Here is a 20617-nt window from a genome sequence, read left to right on the forward strand (position 1 = left end):
TTTATCCTTGTTGTGAATTTTTTGGCTGTCACATCGACTATTATTGTTTAATTAAGTTAATCTTTAATTGAACAAATTAATTTATCTTTGTCATTAAATTTCTAGTTCTTACATCAGCACTATTGTTAGTTAATTATCTTTAATATATAAAATTTATTGTTATTAATCCTTCCAATTATTTAACATATATGTTACTAACTTTTCACTTCTTATCACCACCACTATTGTAACTTCTTACTATTATTCATTTAATTTGTTTATAACTTTCAAGCTGTTTTATCCACTACTACTGTTTAATTAATATATTTCTTACTATTAAGTTACATCTACTGCTATTGTTCAATTATATTAATCATAACTATACTTAAACTAAATTTTCTTTTTTAATAATTATTAAACTGTTGAATCTACTACAATATTTTAATTAAATTAATACTTAATACAATTCAGTTAAACTAAATTATCTATGTTTTTAATTTTTAAGCTGTTACATCTACTACTATTAATAAATTATATTAATCCTTAATACAATTTATTTAAAATAGTTATTTTATTAATTTATAAGCTGTTACAACAACTATTTTTGTATTTTTTATATTAATCCTTATTAAAATGTATCTAAACTATTCTAGTTATTAACTTTTCAGCTATTAAAACCACTACTTTTGTAAAATTATATTAATTCTTAGTGACAATTTATCTTAACTCTCCTTAATATTAACTTTTAAGCTGTTACAACCACTAATATTGTATAATTATATCAATCTTTACTATAATTTAGTTATGTTATCTATGTTATTAACTTTTAAGCTGTTAGAACCACTACTTTTATATGATTATATTAATCCTTACAATTATTTATTCAAACTATTTTTGTTAATAACTTTTAAACTGTTACATCTCCTACTGTTTTGTAATTAAATTAATCCCTAATACAAGTTATTTGAACTATTTTTGTTAATATTTTAAGCTGTTACAACCACTACTTTTGTATAATTATATTAACTTTTTAGCTGTTTCATCTACTACTATTATTAAATTAAATAAATTCTTACTATAATTAAACTTAATAAATTTGTTATTAACTTTTAAGCTGTTACATTCACTATTTTTGTATAATTAAATTAATACTTGATACAATTTATTTAAACTGTCATGTTATTAATTTATAAGCTTTAGAATAACTACTTTTGTATAATTATATTAATCCTTAATACAATCTATCTAAACTATACTTTTTTTTAACTTTTAAACTGTTACACTACTACTAGTGTATAATTATATAATCTTTAACAAAAATTATTTAAATTATCCTTGTTATTAACTTTTAAGTTGTTGAAACCACTACTTTTGTATAATTATATTAATCCTTAATACAATTTATGTAAACTATTCTTGTTATTAACTTATAAGTTGTTTCAACCACTACTTTTGTAAAATTGTATTAATCCTTAATGAAGTTAGTTTAAACTAACCATATTATCAACTTATAAGATGTTAGAGCCACTAATTTTGTATAATTATATTAATTCTTAACACGAATTGTCAAAACTATTTTGTTATTAACTTTAAAACTGTTACATCTAATACTAGGTAAAATAATATTAATCCTTAAATTACTTAAACTATTCTTGTTATCAACATTTAATCTGTTACAACCACTACTTTTGTATAATTATATTAATTTTACTATTTTTAAATCAAACTAACTTTTAATATCAACAAATAATAAAATGATATCTTTTACTAACTAAACATACAAAAACTTATGCCACAATTTATGATGAACTTAAGTTAGTAAACATTTTTATCCCCCTTCTAGTATCAGATTCAAAGTTTCGTGAACATAAGTGTTTCAATTAAATTTAAAGATTATCTATAAATGTTCTGTTTATTTATAACTGAACCTGAAAAATCAATTCTTTTAAAACAACTAAAAGCACAAAACTATAAACGTTATTATTAAAAAATTTTTAGTTTTAAAAGAAATATGAACGAACTTTTTGTAATCATGAGTTTTCGATTTTAAGTAATAAACATGTTATTTAAACTAACCAAAAACCTTTGTAAAATTAAAGTGTAATTATATGTTTAATTTAAAACATACAACAATTGACACATAAGAAAAACTAAATGCAACTGGTGTATTTAAATATATTAAATTAACAATATAACAGTTTTTTTATTTGTTACTTCTAGCTTTGTATATTACAATTGATTATATGAAATGCTTAACATATAATTAGTACAACTAAGGGTAAATTATATCGCGGAAAAAAAAATTTCTACCTTCATTTTTTTTTTCTACTATCAATAAACAAAGTAAAACTAAGTAGTTAAACTAGTTAAAAATAATTGTAAAACTACACAATTAAAAAAAGCAGAAAGATAAATAAATTATATTTTTATAATTTAAACCTAGCTGTACTAGCCATATAAAAATCTGTGACAAAAATTATCTTTGGTTTTAAATATTTTGACTAAAAAGAGAATAAAAAGTACATCACCACGTTTAAGTTTTTATTGCATTTAACATAAATGATATTTTTGATTGTTTTTCCAAACCTATAGTTAATGTTTTATTACCAAAAATGTTATACTATTGTACCTACTAAACACAATAAAAACCACAATACACATTAACTATGAAGAACTGAATTTAAGAAACAAATTTTAAGTCAACAAATGATTGATAATAATAATATATTAACAATTTTATTTTATTAGAAGTTTTTCAACTATAAACAATAACTTTAAATTAATTTTCTGTAATTCAACAATTTTATTCTTAAAAATATACAAACTTATATAAAACAACTTAAAATTTGTTGATTAAATACAATATTATGTTGAAGGAATATTTAACTCTAAATAAATTAAAAGCTTTTTCTAATGACTTACATAAACTGATTTATAATTAACTTAAATTGTCTATGCTATTAAATTTGATTTTTAGGTGTTATTTCCATCACTGTTTCTAACAACTGATTAAATAAAATGCACAGTATACAAAAAATACATATTACACGCTCCATAAGTTAACTCATTTAAAACTCAAGTTTCAAAAATTAATGGTTAAATAGAATACGAAAGATCCATTGAACTACATTTTTAGTAAAATATAAGTTACGACTCCTTCTATCATATTAAAAAACTTTAATGGTACCCTTCAATTATTTTTACAGTGTATATAAATGCTTAAATGACATAAGTACCTAAAATAAGTTTTAATCCTAAATTTTTTTTTATTAAACTTAAATAACTCTAGAAAAAAAAAATATTTAAAACTTTATAAATAGTAGTAAAATACTATTTAACTTCATAGTTCCAGATTAAATTCAATAACATTAGAGGTAGTCTAAGTTGCTGTGTTCCCGCTAGGACGTTATCTGCCGTCATTTCAGATGTTTTAATTTTTGTAGATTCGTAACTTTTTTGAGCTAGCTACGTCCCTGGTTTGTAGTATAATTAAACTTATACGTGATTTAAAAAAAAATATATGCTGATTTAAATATAAAAGTTATAATGTAAGTGGTTGTTTAACAGCAGATCGTTTGTATATGGTAAAATTTAAGATATGTTATTAAAAAAGTTGTTTTTACTGCTTTCACTCAACAAAACAAAATAATAATTTTTTTACATAATCTATTGCAAATAAAGGGCTTGTATACCGTCGGGACGTAAGTATGTATATTTATTATATGTAACATATATGTAAATTTGAAAATTCATTGGTGTTCTAAAGTCTGACAAGTTAACGATCTTAAGTGCCATCCTAACATATATATTATTTAAACAAAACATTTTGACACTTCAAATAAATAGCTTTAACTCAATCTGAGAAACAAACTCTTTTTGAAAATATTTAAAATGCAAATTATTTATAACAATTTATAGATAATTTTGCGTATTCAGTCAAATTGTTGTTTATTTCTATGTAGTTAATTATTACAACCAAAAATGATGGCAAAAAAAAAAAGTCAATTAAGTTTTTGATTGTATTTGTGTTGTAACAATTAACTTAACAAATAATTTTTTAATCTATTTTTTGATTTATTTTAAATATTACAACGAATACACAAACGTGTTTTGAATTACATCTGCACTTTTTAACTAATATTAAAGCCTACATTTTTTTTTAAACCCTAAAGACCTAGTCATCAAAAGTTAAAAAAGGCCATGTGACGCAAACTTTAAAACACAGAAGTATACAAAAATTGAAGTTTTAATTCTGTTGTTTATATTTTGTCAGAAACTATTTATAATTAATCTTGTAGAAGGAGCATGTTTTAAATATAAACTTTAAAACTAGTTTGCTGTTAAAGAACTAAGTTTTAAAAAAATATTTGAATTTGAATTTATTGTTTATGTCCCAACATAAATAAGTTAATATATACCCATTGGAAAAATATTAAGTATACTATTTAAGTAGTCTATAACAGTTTCTTTTTTTTAACATAATTTATATATACTGGAAGGTAATCATAGTTGAAATATAATAAATTAAAGTAGATTTCAAAGTATCACTGAATGGTTTTAACTATATATTGTTTAAGTATTTAAATACTAAAATCTAAATTAAATTCGAATCCGTTTGAAAACCTTTAAATCAATACAAATTATTCAAAATGAAAAAAATTTGGTTATTTATGTTATAAAATATGTTGTTATTAATGAGTTGCAACCAATATCTTGATTTGTAATTACGAAGTATTTTGACGTTTAACCAATGACGACTTAGGATTTTAACAAATAATACTTATAAGAAACAAAATATGTAAAAAGTTTAAAGAACTTTCTTTTGAAGTATTTAGCATTTAAACTTTCAAGATTTTTATTTTTTTTGTAAGTAACTTGTTTCTGACAATAAATTTGTATATTAGAATTACTTTAAAAAAAAATAAATCAGAAAAAAAAAGCTTTAAAAAACTTTGTAGAAATCACTTACTAAATATCTATGTACAAAAACATGTTTAAATCGATTGTTAAAATTTTTTGTACAATCTTAAAAAATTTTGTTAATATATATATAATACTTGTTAAAACGTTTAACAAAACACGTTTTATGAGTAACGTTTGTAAAATAGTGAAATAACATCCCACAAATTTACTTTTTTTTTTAAGCGCATTGAAATGCACTGAAAATTTTCACGATTACGTCTAAGATGGTTTACGATTAACACATAAATGTAAACAAAATAAATTAAGATAACATTGGTGTTAGAAAAGTTAATAATTGTGCAAACATGTTTTATAATAAAAAGCTCAATAAAAAAAGTGAATGTTTTTGTTTTTCGTATCTTTTCTTCAAATTTTCTAAAATAAATAATGTTGTTTTACCTTTTTATTCAATAATATTTGTACATAATGAATATATGTTTGGGTTTTTTTTTTGAAAAAATTAGTTGAAAACATTTTTCGTTTTTTTGTAATTAGTTGTTTTCTTGTAAGTGCAATGAAATGAAACTCAAAATTTCCCTAATTACGACATAGGAGTGATATATACTAACACAAAAATAAATGAAGGTAACATTTAATACACTAAGATTGTGTATTTTGATAATTATTGCCTGATGAATTGAATTTTCCAATTTACTATTACATTCATTTAAAAATCTAAATTTATCAGTCGCCATGTTTTATTTTTTATAAATAATAGTAACTTATAATAAGATGTGATTTAGCTTTCCGTATTTTTTTACTTTAAATAATTATATTAATTATAAATTTATAAACTCCTGATGTCAAAAGCTGCTACAAATTAACTAGTTTTGCTAAGTTTTTTTGGAATAAGTTTTTAAGTACATTTATAATTGTAATAGATTTAAAAGCCACTAGAACAGCTAAGATAATTACAGCTATGAATAATAATAAAATGTTGGTACAACGCACAATTTTTTATTGTTTCCAATAAAATCTGTTTTAAACAACGAACATTCATTCATATGATATTATATGGATAAATAACCTAAATTGGTTCCTTATTTATTTTGCATTAAGTACTTTTAAGGCCATGAGCAAAATAAGCGATAAAATTATTACAATTAAAAAATTAATGAACCAAAACATTTATTGCACAGGTATAAATATATAATATTTTGCTTAAATAGCAGTAACCCAATTGTAATTTTAAATCGTATAAAACTTTTTTTTTGTTAACTATAGCAAACATTTCGGTTTAAGTTTCTGATAGATCTTAGTATTGTCTATTATTTTTAAAAAAGAATAAAATAGAGCAAATAAACACTAAGCTTACTAACAATAACTGGTTTTAACTTTATATTTGTTAAAAATATCAGTATTAATTAAAAGCGGTGAGCTTGAATTAATACTTAAAAATAACTAAATATCAAATCTGCTTTAAATAGATTTGTGAAATTTTGGTACTTTTAAATCTATTGAGTTAAAGGTCTTAAATACTAGCCTAACATAGGTAATATCTAAACAAATAGTTTTGAAATTTAAAAAAACGGCTTAAAGAGTTTTGTAGGAACTTTAAAAGTTTACAACTAAAGAAATTTGCCATGATATTTTAAAACTGAAACAACATTGTTTTTGAAAAACAAAAGTTAGCATACCATGTTAATTATAATTTAAATACTACATTTATTATCATTTTCAAATTATTTTGGCATTTTCTTAACTTTTTTAAACTCATGATCTACAGAACTACCGAATTTATTTTAATTTACATAATTTTCTTTACAAAAACGGTATTATTTATTATAATATAAAAATAAATGTTTCCAGACAACTATCACTAAAAAAGTTTTTTAATTGTTTTTCTTCATCGTATGATTTTTATTGCTTTCAACAACAGACTGCATTACTATATGAATAAAACATTAAATTTATTAGCTTGCTAAATTAATTTTGCATGAAGTACTTTAAGGTCACGAGCAAAGATGTGTTTTTATAATATTATTGATTAATACAAACTTAACACTAATAGATCAAAAACCTAATTAGCACAGACTTATATAGTATTTGAAGACACATTGAAAATTATTTTAAAACATTTGTAAAATTAATAAATTTGTTTAGTTATTAAAAATATCATCAGAAACAATAAACATAATAACGATATCAATTTAGATTTTGTAAAAATTAAAATTGTGTTTTATTTGTATATTTACCAATTTTTAATATAACTTAATTTGTTTTTATTTTCGAGCAACACTTACAGGTATAAAATAAACGTTAAGATTATAAAAGGTTTTGTTCTGAGCTGAACATTTTAAATACATAAAATTTTACAGAACCGTAAAATATTTTTTTTTAGTTTGCTAGAAACTTTTCTAACCAGTTATGGTTAACTAAACGGTAATATTACAACGAATTTTCACAATATCTCTTAAATTTGCACGAAATACAAAGATTTTTACCTCACAGGAAGTTAGTGGGAGAAATTATTGGACGAAAAAGTTGCAGCAGATAAAACGAGAGAAGTAAATTTTTTAAAATGAGAGAGAGTGTAGTGAACGAAACGAGAGAAATTAAAACTTGAGGAAAGTAATTTTGCGCGCTTTGTTATGCTTCGAGTGCGACTGTGTGAAAGGAGCGATTTTATTGTTGTGTTTTCTTTTGTGCTTTTTGAAATTTAATCTTCGTTTTCTAGTGTTTTGTTACTACAAGTTCAAAATTTAATAAAGAAACTGTTGTTGATTACAATGTGTTAGTAATAATTTTAAAGAATTTGATGTTATTTTTATCAATAGAGACAGTGTTTTTTTTTCAGTAAACAACATTATGTTAGTGTTTTTTTACTACAAGTTCAGACTGTAAAAAGTAAATTTTTGTAAACAGTAGTTTGTTCTAATACTCGTTACTTTGAGTTGCTTTTGTTTAAATAGATGTTTTTATGTGGAATAAACTTTAATTTGATAGTTTGTGACTTTATTTCTTCGCATAGTTTTGTTATTTTATACATTTGTTTGCTTTTAAAGTTTTAAAGTTTTTAGCAAAACTAGTATAATAAAATTTAAATATTATTTGTTAAACCAAAATAAGTTTATAGTAATTTTTAAATTGATAAAAAAACTGAAAAACTTTAAAAAAGAAATTATTTTCATGCTTTTAGATTTTATTTTTGTTTTTGGTTGTTTTCAAACTGTAAAACTAAGTGCAGACAAATTTCAATAAAGCTATAGATATTGCCATTAGTCACAAAACATAAGATATAAACAGTTTCCTCTCGGACTCATGACTAATTTAATTATATGAGAAAGTTGTATGCTATTTTTTACAGCACTTAACTTTTTTAATAATGTTCTATGACAGATATAAATTGACGTCATATAAATTTTAATTCGAAATTTACGTAAATTTGTAGAGCCAGACTTGAAACTTATATAAATATATATTATAATCCTAAGTTGACCAAGCTACGTTTTTAGAACAAAACATAATAAGTTTAAGTAATTAAAATTATAGAATTTAAAAATAAACTTTAGTATAAATTGTAATAAACGCTAGTCAAGCTGAACTAAGTATGAAATACTTTTTTTCGTATAATGATTGAAGAACTGGAAATATGTGTTTTACATCTAAAATGATTTTTTTTTCATTTGAGAAAGTAACATTCCTACATTAGAGAGGTTTGCCTTTGGTACAGACTTTGCATATGAATAGTTAACTTGAATGGCTTGTGAAATTTTACTTGGAGAAATTTATTTTGAAATTCTCATAAGATATAAACTGTTACTGTACCCTACGGGCGTACCTATGTTTAAGAATTTGAATTTATAAGCAATGAAGATTTGCTATTTAAAATATACATTTCAAAGCACGTTTACAAATTAGAAAATAGTTTCATTTTTTATGATAACAAAACTTAAATTTTTTAAAATTGTATAAAATAAGTAAAATCGACAAAGTATATTGTATTAGTATATTTTAAACTTAATTTTATAAATCAATTGTTTTTGTTCTATACATACTCTTACAACATTTTTTTATATGTCGAGTAACAAAGTATTAGTTGTATTTTAATAGTAAAAGAATCATAAATTGAAGTTGCATAGGAGATAAAATAATATTAAATGTTACTATTATTTAAAAAAACTGTTAGTAAGTCTGCATAACTAGAAAAGAAATAGTTTTTTGTAAACCTAATTTAAAATACGTTAATCAAGGTTAAAAGTTAAGAAAAAAAGTTTTTAATCTTAAATCATCTTTGTTGAACACATGGAAGATATATTTTATAACTTGTTATAAACACTTTAAATTTAAATAATACACATTTTTATTTATTTTAATATTAACAAAAGCTTCTATTTAAATGTAAAAAAACAACAACGTTTTGTTTCTAACACAAAAAGCTTCTAACAAAAAATTATACAAAGCTATAAAAAATTAAACTGATAAATTTTAAAAGAAAAATAAAAAAAGCTTTACTTTTATACTTTTCTATAAACTAAAAGGTCATAAACCAACAAAGGCTTATCTTAAGAGCTTCTATTTATAGCAAGTTTCCTTGTGACAACTTCTGTACTTTATAAGACAGCTTTTAGAATCAAAGATTATGCAGTATGATTTTTTTAAAATAATTAATAAAGGTTAAGCTTCCTATAATTTTGGTAGAGTAATGGCGAAAATAAATTACAGAGTACTTGTAACTTAGTTGTTTAAAGTTTTAAAGTATTTTTTTTTTATTAAAATTAGATTTTTTAAGTATTTAGGTTTTTATTATAACAAAGAGTTTTATTTAAAAAAAGAAACTAAATATAAAATGATAGATTAATAATTATCTTTAAGATGTTTAAGCATTGAAATAATATTTTTCATTTTGATCTAGTTGATTTTTCAATAATTAAATAAGTTGATGTACTATAAAACATAGATGTAAAATATGGTAGCTGTATTTTTTTCTGAATTATAAAAAAACCCGTTTTTGTTTTTTTTGTTAAATACGTCTACATAACTGAATGGTTAATGATTAAAAATCTTTTTTAGTATCTAAACAATCGCAACAAAATTTAAATTTTAAACTACGCAAACTAGAGTTTGCTTAACAATAATAGCTTTTTTATATAATATTATTAATCTGTTTTGAATTATATATTAACTGAAAAATATAATATTTATCCAAACAGCTCATTGGTTTTTGTTGTTTTTATAATATCACAACATCTGACCTTTGAAAAGTTCAATTTAAAGCGTTATTAAATATTATTCAATAAAATTTTACCTTTCAAACAAAATAAAGCTATGGTAACTCAAACTGAGTGCAATTCACTTGAAAATTACTAGCAATTTACGACATTTATGTAGAGTGTAAGCCGAGCAAAATTGCATCAATTATTAAACAGACTCTCTCATGCTTTAACATTTGTGCATTTAGTTTATAAGTTTGTAATTGTTTTATTAAACAGCTATGATTAATGAAAAAACATGTTATTTAGTAAGAACTTAAACTGGTTTAAGCAGCAAAAGTTAATTTAAGACTGCGTTTATTTGCGTTTTAAACTATTTTATAGCATAATAAAATGCTTACAATAACAATTTTGTTTTTTAAGCGTTAACTAAGAGAACTTTATAAACTTCTTTGATTTCAAAATGCTTAATTTATATTAAGCACTGATTTGTTTTGTAAGTAAAGCATTGCAAAACAATATTACACAAAAGTCTTATTTTTCTTATGCAGATGGTTACGGACTTCTGACAAAATTAGCTTTGCACAATAACTTTTTTGTGTATAAAATAAAACTGTTTTCAAATTTTGCTTATACTAAACAATTTTTTTTTTATTTACGAAACTATAGTTGAATAAAAAATACTTTTTAGTTTATTAAAAACAAGTATTAAAAGGTAATAACAAAAATAAATCAAGTTTTAAGGTCTAGTAACTGTAAAAGTTTGATACTTAAGATAATAACAATATTATTTCAAAAATCAAAAAAAAGTTAAAGTTAACAACTGTTTTTAGTATTTTCAAAGACTTTTTGTTGTAATGTTAATTACAAATTTAACTAACTAAACTTCACTAACTAGACACTTTATACAAGTTTAAATTATATAACAAAAATACTTTCAGATATTGATATAATAAAATAATTTAATAAAAATGGGAAGTGTTGCTAAGTGTCTGCTTTTCGTATTCAATCTCCTTGTCTTCGTAAGTTTATTTTGTCGCTAATTTATATCATTTTTTTATTTATGTGATGAGGTTTGATTTTAAAAAAAAAAAGTTTTAAATTAAAAGTTGCTAATACTAAGGATAATAGTAAGTTAACCTTCGAATTTATAATTTCTTACTTTAAAATGTCTAATGTCTAGACTTAACAATACTTACTTAAAATAACACTAAATAATACTGAAAGTAGATTTTATTGTAAGCTGTAGACATACAAACAAACAAAAAGTAAATTAAATATAAATAAATTATTAACTTAAATTTCAATTCGATATAACCAAAATTTAAAAAAAATGCATAAGCAGTTAAGAAAACTAATGTATGAACAATATAGTTTAACTTTAATAATAACTCAATTACTTAAAAACCATTTACTTGTTTGAATTACCAGTAACAAAAAGAGTTTATTTAATAATCAGTATATATTTACAACTTTAGTTTTAATTTATGATTTCTAAAGTAAAAACATATTTATTAAAGCTAGGAACAGCTGCTCTATTTGGATTGGGTTTCTAAATAACATCAACAAAAATTTTAAACTTTTTCCGACCACAACTTATATAAAGATTTCAATCAGTTCAGTAGATTTGCTTTAAGAATAAAACTTAAGTATAACATACACAAAAGTGCTAACCAAAAGTTATAAAAAAATAAAAAGTTTGATAGTTTAAAGCAATTACTTTAACACAAAAATTTAACTATAAAGCAGTTATTGCTTATTAAAACTATACTACTTAAATAAGTGTATGCTAGATTTAACTAAAAGTCAGGAGATGTATTAAAAGTAAGGAGAAGTTACTACTTACTTGTTCAATTGTTTATTGTTTTGGAATTACACAATTTTTTTTTCTTACAGCTGGGTGGAGCCGCACTGGTAGGGTTAGGAATCTGGGCGTTGAAAGGAACCGAATCTTTTGACGCCTTGATCAAAGAAGACCCCGGCATCAAGAACGGGGTGTATGCGATCATCGCTGCAGGTTACATCTTGTTCATGTGCATTAAGTATATCACTAATATGATTTTAGGATTTCTGACAGAACAATCTTAGTTTTGGTTATAAGTTGATTGTATGTTCATAACGTTTTTAATTTAGTTTAGAGAATCTTTAATAGTAACAATCAAACTTTTGTTTATAAGTTCACTGTATAGTCATTATGTTATTAAGATAGTTTCCACAATCTTCAAAAGTTTCAAACTTACAAATGTTTGTACATATTTTTCACTCATCGCTGCAAATAAAAATGTTATTACTTAGTATTTTATTATAATCTTTTATTTATTTATTTATGTGTAAATAGCTTTTTATTTAATTATTTTATTAATACAATCAGCAGTATCAATATCACTTTTCTTTATAAGATTATTATGTGCTCGTTATCGCAGGAATATAATTTTCAGGATCTTTAACAGTAGCAGTCTTACTTTTTTGTTTCTAAGTTTTTTTTTTTTTAATTACTAAAATAGTTTACAGAATCTTAGACAGTTACAGCACTTTTGTTTATAGGTGCAATTGGAATGCATCATTTAAGTGCTCTTGTATTGTTTGTATGTTAATTGTTTAAATATTGAATGCTTAGTTTTACGAAATTAGCCCAACTAATGACGCGTATGAATACTGAGGTAATTACCTTGTATAGTGTTGTTATTCATATCACGCTTTAACTTAAACAAGAACTGCTGTATGATTGTTATTTAAGTATTAATAGTTTTTATTTAGAGATGTCTCAGGTAATTTTAAGATGCATTGAAATATTTTAAAGTTATCACTTTAGTTAAAGTTTTAAAGTACCTTCATTTTAAAATTATTTTATTAATAGTTTTTATTCATTTTAAAGTTGTTTGTAAAAATAATTGTTGGCTTCGAATGATGTTTTTATTAAAGTTTTTTAACCCTTTTTTAATAGATGAATTACCCATCTTGTCTGATTAATAGAAAGTAGCATTAAGTTTCAAAAGGAATATTAAAATATAATACTGAGTTATGACTAGTACTTTTAACAAATTGTGTATACCAACATTCATGGGTTATATTAATTTAATTTATAATTTTATCTTACTATTACAATTCGCAGATTTTCACAAATACAATTTTTTTTTTTCTTAAGTATTAGCTTACATCTGTCCATAAGTAAGTTTAAAAACATCTTACACTCATTAAATCTATAATACACTTTACAGTATATCATTTACTATTTTTTATAAGTATGAGTGATTTAGTAAAATGATGTAAAATTTCTATTATACTTGGTAGCTAAATAATAAAACAAGTTCAAAAACAAAAATAGTTCAAAGTATAATTTACAGGATCTCTTTTGTTTCTTATCGGTTTCTTTGGTTGTTGCGGAGCGATGAAAGAATCGAAATGCATGCTGACTATTGTGAGTTAACATTTATATTACATATTAGAATATTAACAAAGTATAAATACATATAACATTGATTTGTTACTACTGTAGGTTGAACATTAACTACTTCATCAACAAGTTCATTAAATGTTAATGAATATTCATGCAAATATAAGTTTCCGCAATTAAATTTATAAAGTATTCAATAATTACGTGCTTATGTTTTTTTATTTCTAAGCTTTTGTTTTATTGCTTAGCAAAGTGTAATTCATTTCGAATCTTCAGCTGATGAATAAAAAAATTATTTATCGATTTTATTAAACATATTTTCTGTTACTTTAAAAATAAAATATTCTCAATAAATTCTATATATATATATATATATATATTTATTTATACAGATATATATATAACATTGACTTGTTACATAAAGAAAAATGTATGCTTGTTGAATGTTGTAACATAAACATTAAACAATCAAAAATCAGATTTGGCTTAAATAATAAGTTATACATCATACGAATATAAAACTACAACATATACTCATATTAAGATTTATTTATTACTTATTATTTAATTGTTCAACAGTTCTTTGTGTTTGTTTTCCTTATTTTTGTAATTAAAATGGTTAGAATAGTAAATACTAACCAAAATAGAGTACTTAATATACATAAGTAACATGTAATATTTCCCTACAGTTCTTCGTGTTCGTCTTCCTCATCTTTGTCATGGAAATTGTTGGAGCAGTGCTTGCATACACCAACCAGGACAAGTTCGAGGAACTGATACTGAAGTCTATGGAGTTATACGATGAAGATTCGAGTGATACTGAGATCAAGGTTCTCACGGATACATGGAACACTGTACAGGATAAAGTATATAAGATTTATATTGTTGTATTATTTTTTTTTTCTTAGATTCATATTACTATGTTGTTTAACTATTTATATATTTTAAACATATTTTTCAAAGTTCTCATGGACGGACGGGACATTGTTCAGGAATAAGTAGAAAAAAATATCTAATGTTGATACAATTTTTAATAAGTATTTATTATAAATTATTACGTTGTTTGATAAGTTACATACTTGATATATATTTTTTATTACCTCTAGAAAGATTAAAGATCTCATCAATTATAAAAACAGTTTAGGACCAAGTTTGTTAATCTTAGTAAAACAATTTAAAGTTAAAATTTTAATAATAAAATATTTAAAAAAACTTATCTCCATTTAGTAATTGTGATTTTTTTTGTTTTTAATCTAAAAGTATGATCATTACTTCCATCCTATTCGTTTATTATTAATAAAAAAAAAACAAACATTACAAGATAGTCATCTGGCACTGTAGCAGTTAATAATTATAGCAGTTTTATCCAAATTAAAATTAAACATAAGTAGCTTAAATTTTACTACTCAGTTTATTATACATACAGTTTAGATTAACTTGGACATTTAAATTAAAAAACAGTAACAGTTTATAAAAAGTTCAGCACAGAAATTGTTCAAATTTAGAAAAATAGAAATTAAATCAATAAAAAAGATAAAAGTAAGCATCAACTATAAATTTTTTCATTTATGTGATAAGTAAAACGAACAATAAAATATAAACAGTTCTGATTGTGCAGGTGCAACGATAAAATACTAAGAGTTTGAGACAATTAAATTTAAATTAATATAAATAAACTTGTATTAATGGAACACAGTATAAATTAAACAGCTCAAATAGTGCGTATGTAAAGGTGCTTATTGTAAACTACCTGTAAGTTTTTTACGCTTTTGATTTATCAAAATAAAACATTTGACAACTGAAAAATAAAAAAAACAGTTTGAGTGCTGCGGATACAACAATCCTGCTGACTGGGTCACAGTCGGGAAATTCCCGAAATGCCAAAACTTGGGTCTGTTCAAAGACGGTTGCAAGGCAGCTTTCACCAATTACATCGTGGTTCTGGCTGGGGTGGCAGTAGGGGTTTTGTTCGTCGAGGTTCGTAACGTTAATGTTCTGTAACTAATTTAACAAATGAACTTAATACTTTATAACAACTACATGTTTAAATAAAATTAAGTAGGTGTTCTAAAGGTTTGTAACATAACTTTATTTTAGTTAAATAAACAAAAAAGTTTGATATTTATATACATTAGTTGCATAATCAAATAAAATATATCTAGTCTTTTGTTATTTGAGGTGTGAATATCTTATTTAATTAAAATACACATTTTTTTTTCTTACTAATGTTTTATAAGGTCAGAAATCATACCATTGAAAGTTGATAACAAATATTTAATTTTAACTTGTGTTATTATTTAATAAAAAAGCATAAAGTTTATATTACTGTGAGGGCTAAAACATATGTAAGCTTGTTTATTTGAAATATCTAAAAAAAATAAACGCACTACTCAAAAAAGGCAATTCAGACCGATTAGAATCGTTAACACTAATATAGTTTAAATTTAGTTATTACAATAGATAATCAATCACTTTTGTTTAATTTAAGTAGTACTCTAGCAGGTGTATACTTAAATAAAAAAATTAAATATTGTCATTTGTAAGTGGTATTAATATTAAAACACAACCTAAATACTTAAAATGTTCTTAGATTAAATATTTTACCTTATAAACAGTTAACAAATATTTTAGTATAGCTATCTTTAAATTTTATAGTAATGTTTGATAATAGTTTAAGTTAAAATATTTTATTTAAAAGCTCTGTATAACATTAGTGTTAAATTTTTATTTCTTCTTGATATTTTGTAAAAAGTTTTAAAACTAAAACAAAATTATTTTTTTATAAGCTTTATTTTTATAGAAGTTTTCATTGTTATTCTTAACTCCTTATTTAAAGTGCTTATCCAAACAATTATTTAAGCTCAAGTCGAGTATGAACTGTAAAACTGGTTGAAAAATAAAACTTTAGTAGAGTTAATTTATGAAAACACACATAATTAAAACATTTAGATTAATCGTTTCTATAATATTCTTCGTTTAAATTAATATATGTATACGTAATAATTGTTAAATAAATTTAAAGTTTTCTAAAGATAAACTTTATAAGTTTCGGAACTTTGAAATTGTTGTATACATATATGCTAAGTAAAATCTGAAATAAAATAATACAAGTATTTCTACTAAATCGAACATTTCTAAAAGAAGTAGTAATTACTAGCAGGATGTTATATGTTTATTTGTATCAAAATATTCAAGATATAAATTCTTTGATGAATAAAAGATACTAATTGCTTTTAAATTACAGTAAACTATTTCCTGTTTACAACATGTGATAATTGATAACTGTTTTATTAAAAATTAAATTAATTTTTTTGTTAATATTTTTATTTTAAGTTTTATAAGTTTAAGTATTTTATTTGTTTAGAAACTTGAGTTTTATTTTAAAAAATAATTAGCTAAAATTAATGTATGTAGAACAATAAGTTTCTAAAACTTTCTCAAATGTTTTACATTTTAATTTTTCAAACATTTAATTATTTTGTTACTACAAGTGTTTTTTCAGATTTATATTTTAATTCTAACCAACTTAACTTGTTATCTATAAACATTTCTAAAAGATAATGTATATAGTACTAGTATAATAACAGCTACTAAAATAATTTTCATGAAAATCTAATATATGATAAATGATTTTAAAATTAAAAAAAAATGTTCATTCCAAAGAGACTTTTAAAAAGTCTTCATTTTAATTTAAGTTATCACAGCAATAAATAGTTTTTATAACTATCATTTTTTTCTTAATTAATGAAATCAAAATTTTTCAGATGGTCTCCATGTTTTTGGCTTGCTGGCTGATCAGGACCATGGACGACACCAAAGGTTACTAAAGTTCACTCATCGTAAAGGTTACTTTAGTTCAACCCGATATAGCGAGGTTACTAAAGTTCAAAAAAGGCATAGCCTTTCTCATTCTGTTTATAGAATGCTTTTTCTTTTCTTGGTCGATACACAAGCAGTACAACTAACAAGAGGTCAATTCAACCTCAATTATTTTACACACACATCATGTATTATACTGTTTTGAAATTTGCATGTGTCTTTTTTTTTAAATTTGTCTTACATTTTAAAATGATGATCTATCTGTTTGCTTTTTTTATTGCATAATACATTATGAATTTTATGTTAGTTACTGTATATACTCACTTTAAGAAGTTTTATAAAGTTTAGATACTTTATTCTAAACTTTAGTCATTTAAGTTAACAGCTTCTTGCTCAGTGTTTTCTAAAAAGATGTTTTATAATTAATCTTTTAGTTTAAACATTTTGATTTTAGAGTTTTTAAAAAAAATTAAAAAAAAACAAGGTGAAAGACTGAATAAAGTTTAGTCAATCAACACAATAGTACAAGTACTTAAAAATTTTAGAAAGTTTACACCAGTACCATATAAAATTACTTATAACTGTTTTTGTTCAGTTTATTTCTTGTTATAAAACATTAAGTTAATTTCAAATGCTCGACTGTTTTCAAAATTTTTCTATTTTAATGTAAATAAATGAAAGGATCCAGTGTTTGTTATAACCAAAAAATATTTTTTCTTTTTTCTTACAAATTTTGTTTCAGTTGCAAAAAGTTTATTAACTAAACTATATGTTGAAATTTAAACATAAAAAGTCATTAAACATACTGTTTTTTATAAATGAATAGCATTTAAGTCAATTTACTTAAGTTACTTATAGTGTTTAAAAGTTATCATTCTCATAGTAATATCAAGTTTTAAATAGTATTATACAAAATATAAGAACTTTTGTATCAACATAAAGACATACTAAAATAGCTAAAAAAATTATTTTTACTCTTTACGTATAATTTCATAAGGCATATCAGAAATAATATCTATTCCTACTACAAATCTTCATTTTAGTTTGTCAAAAACAATACGAGTTTAAAACAACAATGAAATAAGTTATAACAAACCAATTCAGTAGAAACTTAATAACAATGTTTTCATTTAAGGAGTGTAAAGTTTTGTCCAAGTTTTCTTTTGTTTAGTTACACTGTTGTAAATACTTCTGTCAATAAATTGAAGTTTAACAACAGAGATTTTTCATTTTTTTTAGAAGGCGAATTTTTTCAACACCAATAAAGTTGAGTTTAAATTCATATCTGAATTTTATGTCAAAATTTCAAAATACTAAAAAAACGCCCTAAAATTTAACTAGGATAAATACATACTTTTGAAATACTTTTAAACCTACTAAATAGTATGTGTCGATAAAATTTTGTGTATTTTAAAACGTACCTGCAGTGTACAATTTTTTTTTTTTGATATTATCAAATGGTTTAACCTATAATGTTTCTTATATAATTACTTAAAGCTAATATTTTTAGTAAAGTTATTTAATTAAGCAAAACAGTAGTCCTTTTAATCTTTAGTAGTATAATTAACTACTTTGTAATAAGAAAGTTATAGCCGATGTATTTTTTATTTTCAACTTCCATATTTGTAAATCTTTCCCCAAGTAACTATAGATACAAACAATAAGATAATTTTTAGTGTAACTTTGTATTGCCTAGTCATTTAATATACTGTGCAACCTCAGTTAATTTAATGATTTAGTTTATTAAAATTTAAATGTTGAATGTCAACGTATTGATAATAAGTATAGAAAATAACAATAAACTTCAAACTTTTAACTTAATCATTGAAAATTTAGGTTTTAAAATGTTAGATATGCAAATACTTAATTTAAAAATGTTCCTTTGAAATTATAGAAAAACTAAATAGTTCTTTAAAACTTCTTTAATCGTTAATTTTAAAAATAATTTCTTTAAAGTATTTTTGTTATATTTTTTAGCTTATAGAGTGAAATAAATTTTTTTTAAGGATTTCAAAATAACTTTACCAGCCTAGAACAATAAAGCCAGCTTAGAGAAACAATAAAGCAAATAAGTATCAGCAGTGATATTCAAATGTTGTTTACACTTAGTATTGAGAACTTTTATTCAACATTTTTTCTATTGTTATAATTCTTCTACAATAGATTCATGTCGAACAATAGCAAATTTACTGTTAAATTTCACTGCTTAAAGTGCTGTTTTTTTCACTTTTCAAATTAAGTCAGTTTTATGATTTACTTATATTTTTTTATTTTAAAAGAACACAGTGAAATTCTACAAAAACAAGCTACGACATATTAAATTTTATCTACTGCTTAAGTAAGTTTGATATGTACTTTTTCTATCAAAAATAGTTGTAAGTTTAAATAAGTATAAACTTAATTATAAATTCACTAAAATATTATCTAATATTTTGTACACCAGGTCAATCGACTTAAGTTTTTAAGTTATAATGTTGTGTCGTTCAAAAATCATTTAAATTTTTGTTTATTAAATCTAGCAAAGTACTTACTGTTATTGACTTTAACTAGTTAAACTGCGTAGTAATATAAAAATGATGTATTTTTTACTTTAACACAGTTTACAAATGTAATGGTTTTAAATAAAGAACTATTTTTGACTACGATTGTAATTGCAAAGCTTATTTTATCAAAGTTATGTCAGCGTATAGATTTAGTTTTGTTCCTGAAATTTTCTCTTACATTGATTTTAGAAAAATCATTTGGAGAAAAATTGATAAGTGATCTGATATTTACATAAAAGCTTTTAAACATATTGTTCAGTTTTTTATAATTAACATTTATTGTTGTAAATGCTGTTATCAATAGAAAAAAAACAAAATAAAATATTAAGCTGCCTAAGGTATTGATTATTTCACTATTCAAGTTAAATTTAGATTTTAAATCAGTGTTATACTTGAGAATTAAAAAAAGACTTTTATTAATGTGTTGTAGTGAGAAAACAAAAGCGCATGTTTTTTCTTAACTTAATTCATAAGCATAATGATTTACGGAAAATAACTTTTGTACTATAATATGTCACAACAATGATTATGCTATTTGTTAGTTTTTATGCATTGAACTTAAAAAAATTTATATAAATCAATTTAAAATTATACTTTGATTAAATAGTTATTATTACAATACTGTTTACATTCAAGTAACAAGGAATTTAATCAACTTACATTTCTATTGTTAGCTTATGATGCTGTGAATGCTTCTGTCAGTTGATTAATTTTAAATAAAAGAAGCTTTATTGTTAATTTTTACTACTTAAGTTGTCGAAGTTTTT

At 22.5% G+C, this 20617-nt stretch overlaps 1 protein-coding gene across 1 annotated transcript; it reads left to right on the top strand.

Annotated features, from left to right (window-relative positions):
* Positions 1-11033: 11033 nt before the first annotated feature.
* Positions 11034-17997, top strand: LOC145829487 (tetraspanin-18-like). Its single transcript, XM_082937296.1, has 6 exons — positions 11034-11116; positions 11991-12111; positions 13439-13512; positions 14178-14354; positions 15307-15465; positions 17253-17997. Exons 1-6 carry the CDS (start codon positions 11066-11068, stop codon positions 17313-17315), a joined length of 645 nt encoding a protein of 214 aa, XP_082793422.1. The 5' UTR covers positions 11034-11065; the 3' UTR covers positions 17316-17997.
* Positions 17998-20617: the final 2620 nt, after the last annotated feature.

Source organism: Thalia democratica, chromosome 2 (genome assembly GCF_965202585.1).
Source record: "Thalia democratica chromosome 2, ktThaDemo2.hap1.1, whole genome shotgun sequence".
In the NCBI taxonomy this organism is placed as follows: Eukaryota; Metazoa; Chordata; class Thaliacea; order Salpida; family Salpidae; genus Thalia; species Thalia democratica.

Bases quoted from the DNA above. Each gene is read 5' to 3' on its own strand.
- LOC145829487 (XM_082937296.1), top strand. From the start codon at position 11,066: ATGGGAAGTGTTGCTAAGTGTCTGCTTTTCGTATTCAATCTCCTTGTC. The intron at 12,112-13,438 runs GTTACATCTTGT...TATAATTTACAG, and splicing joins GTATGCGATCATCGCTGCAG to GATCTCTTTTGTTTCTTATC. The intron at 13,513-14,177 runs GTGAGTTAACAT...ATTTCCCTACAG, and splicing joins CGAAATGCATGCTGACTATT to TTCTTCGTGTTCGTCTTCCT.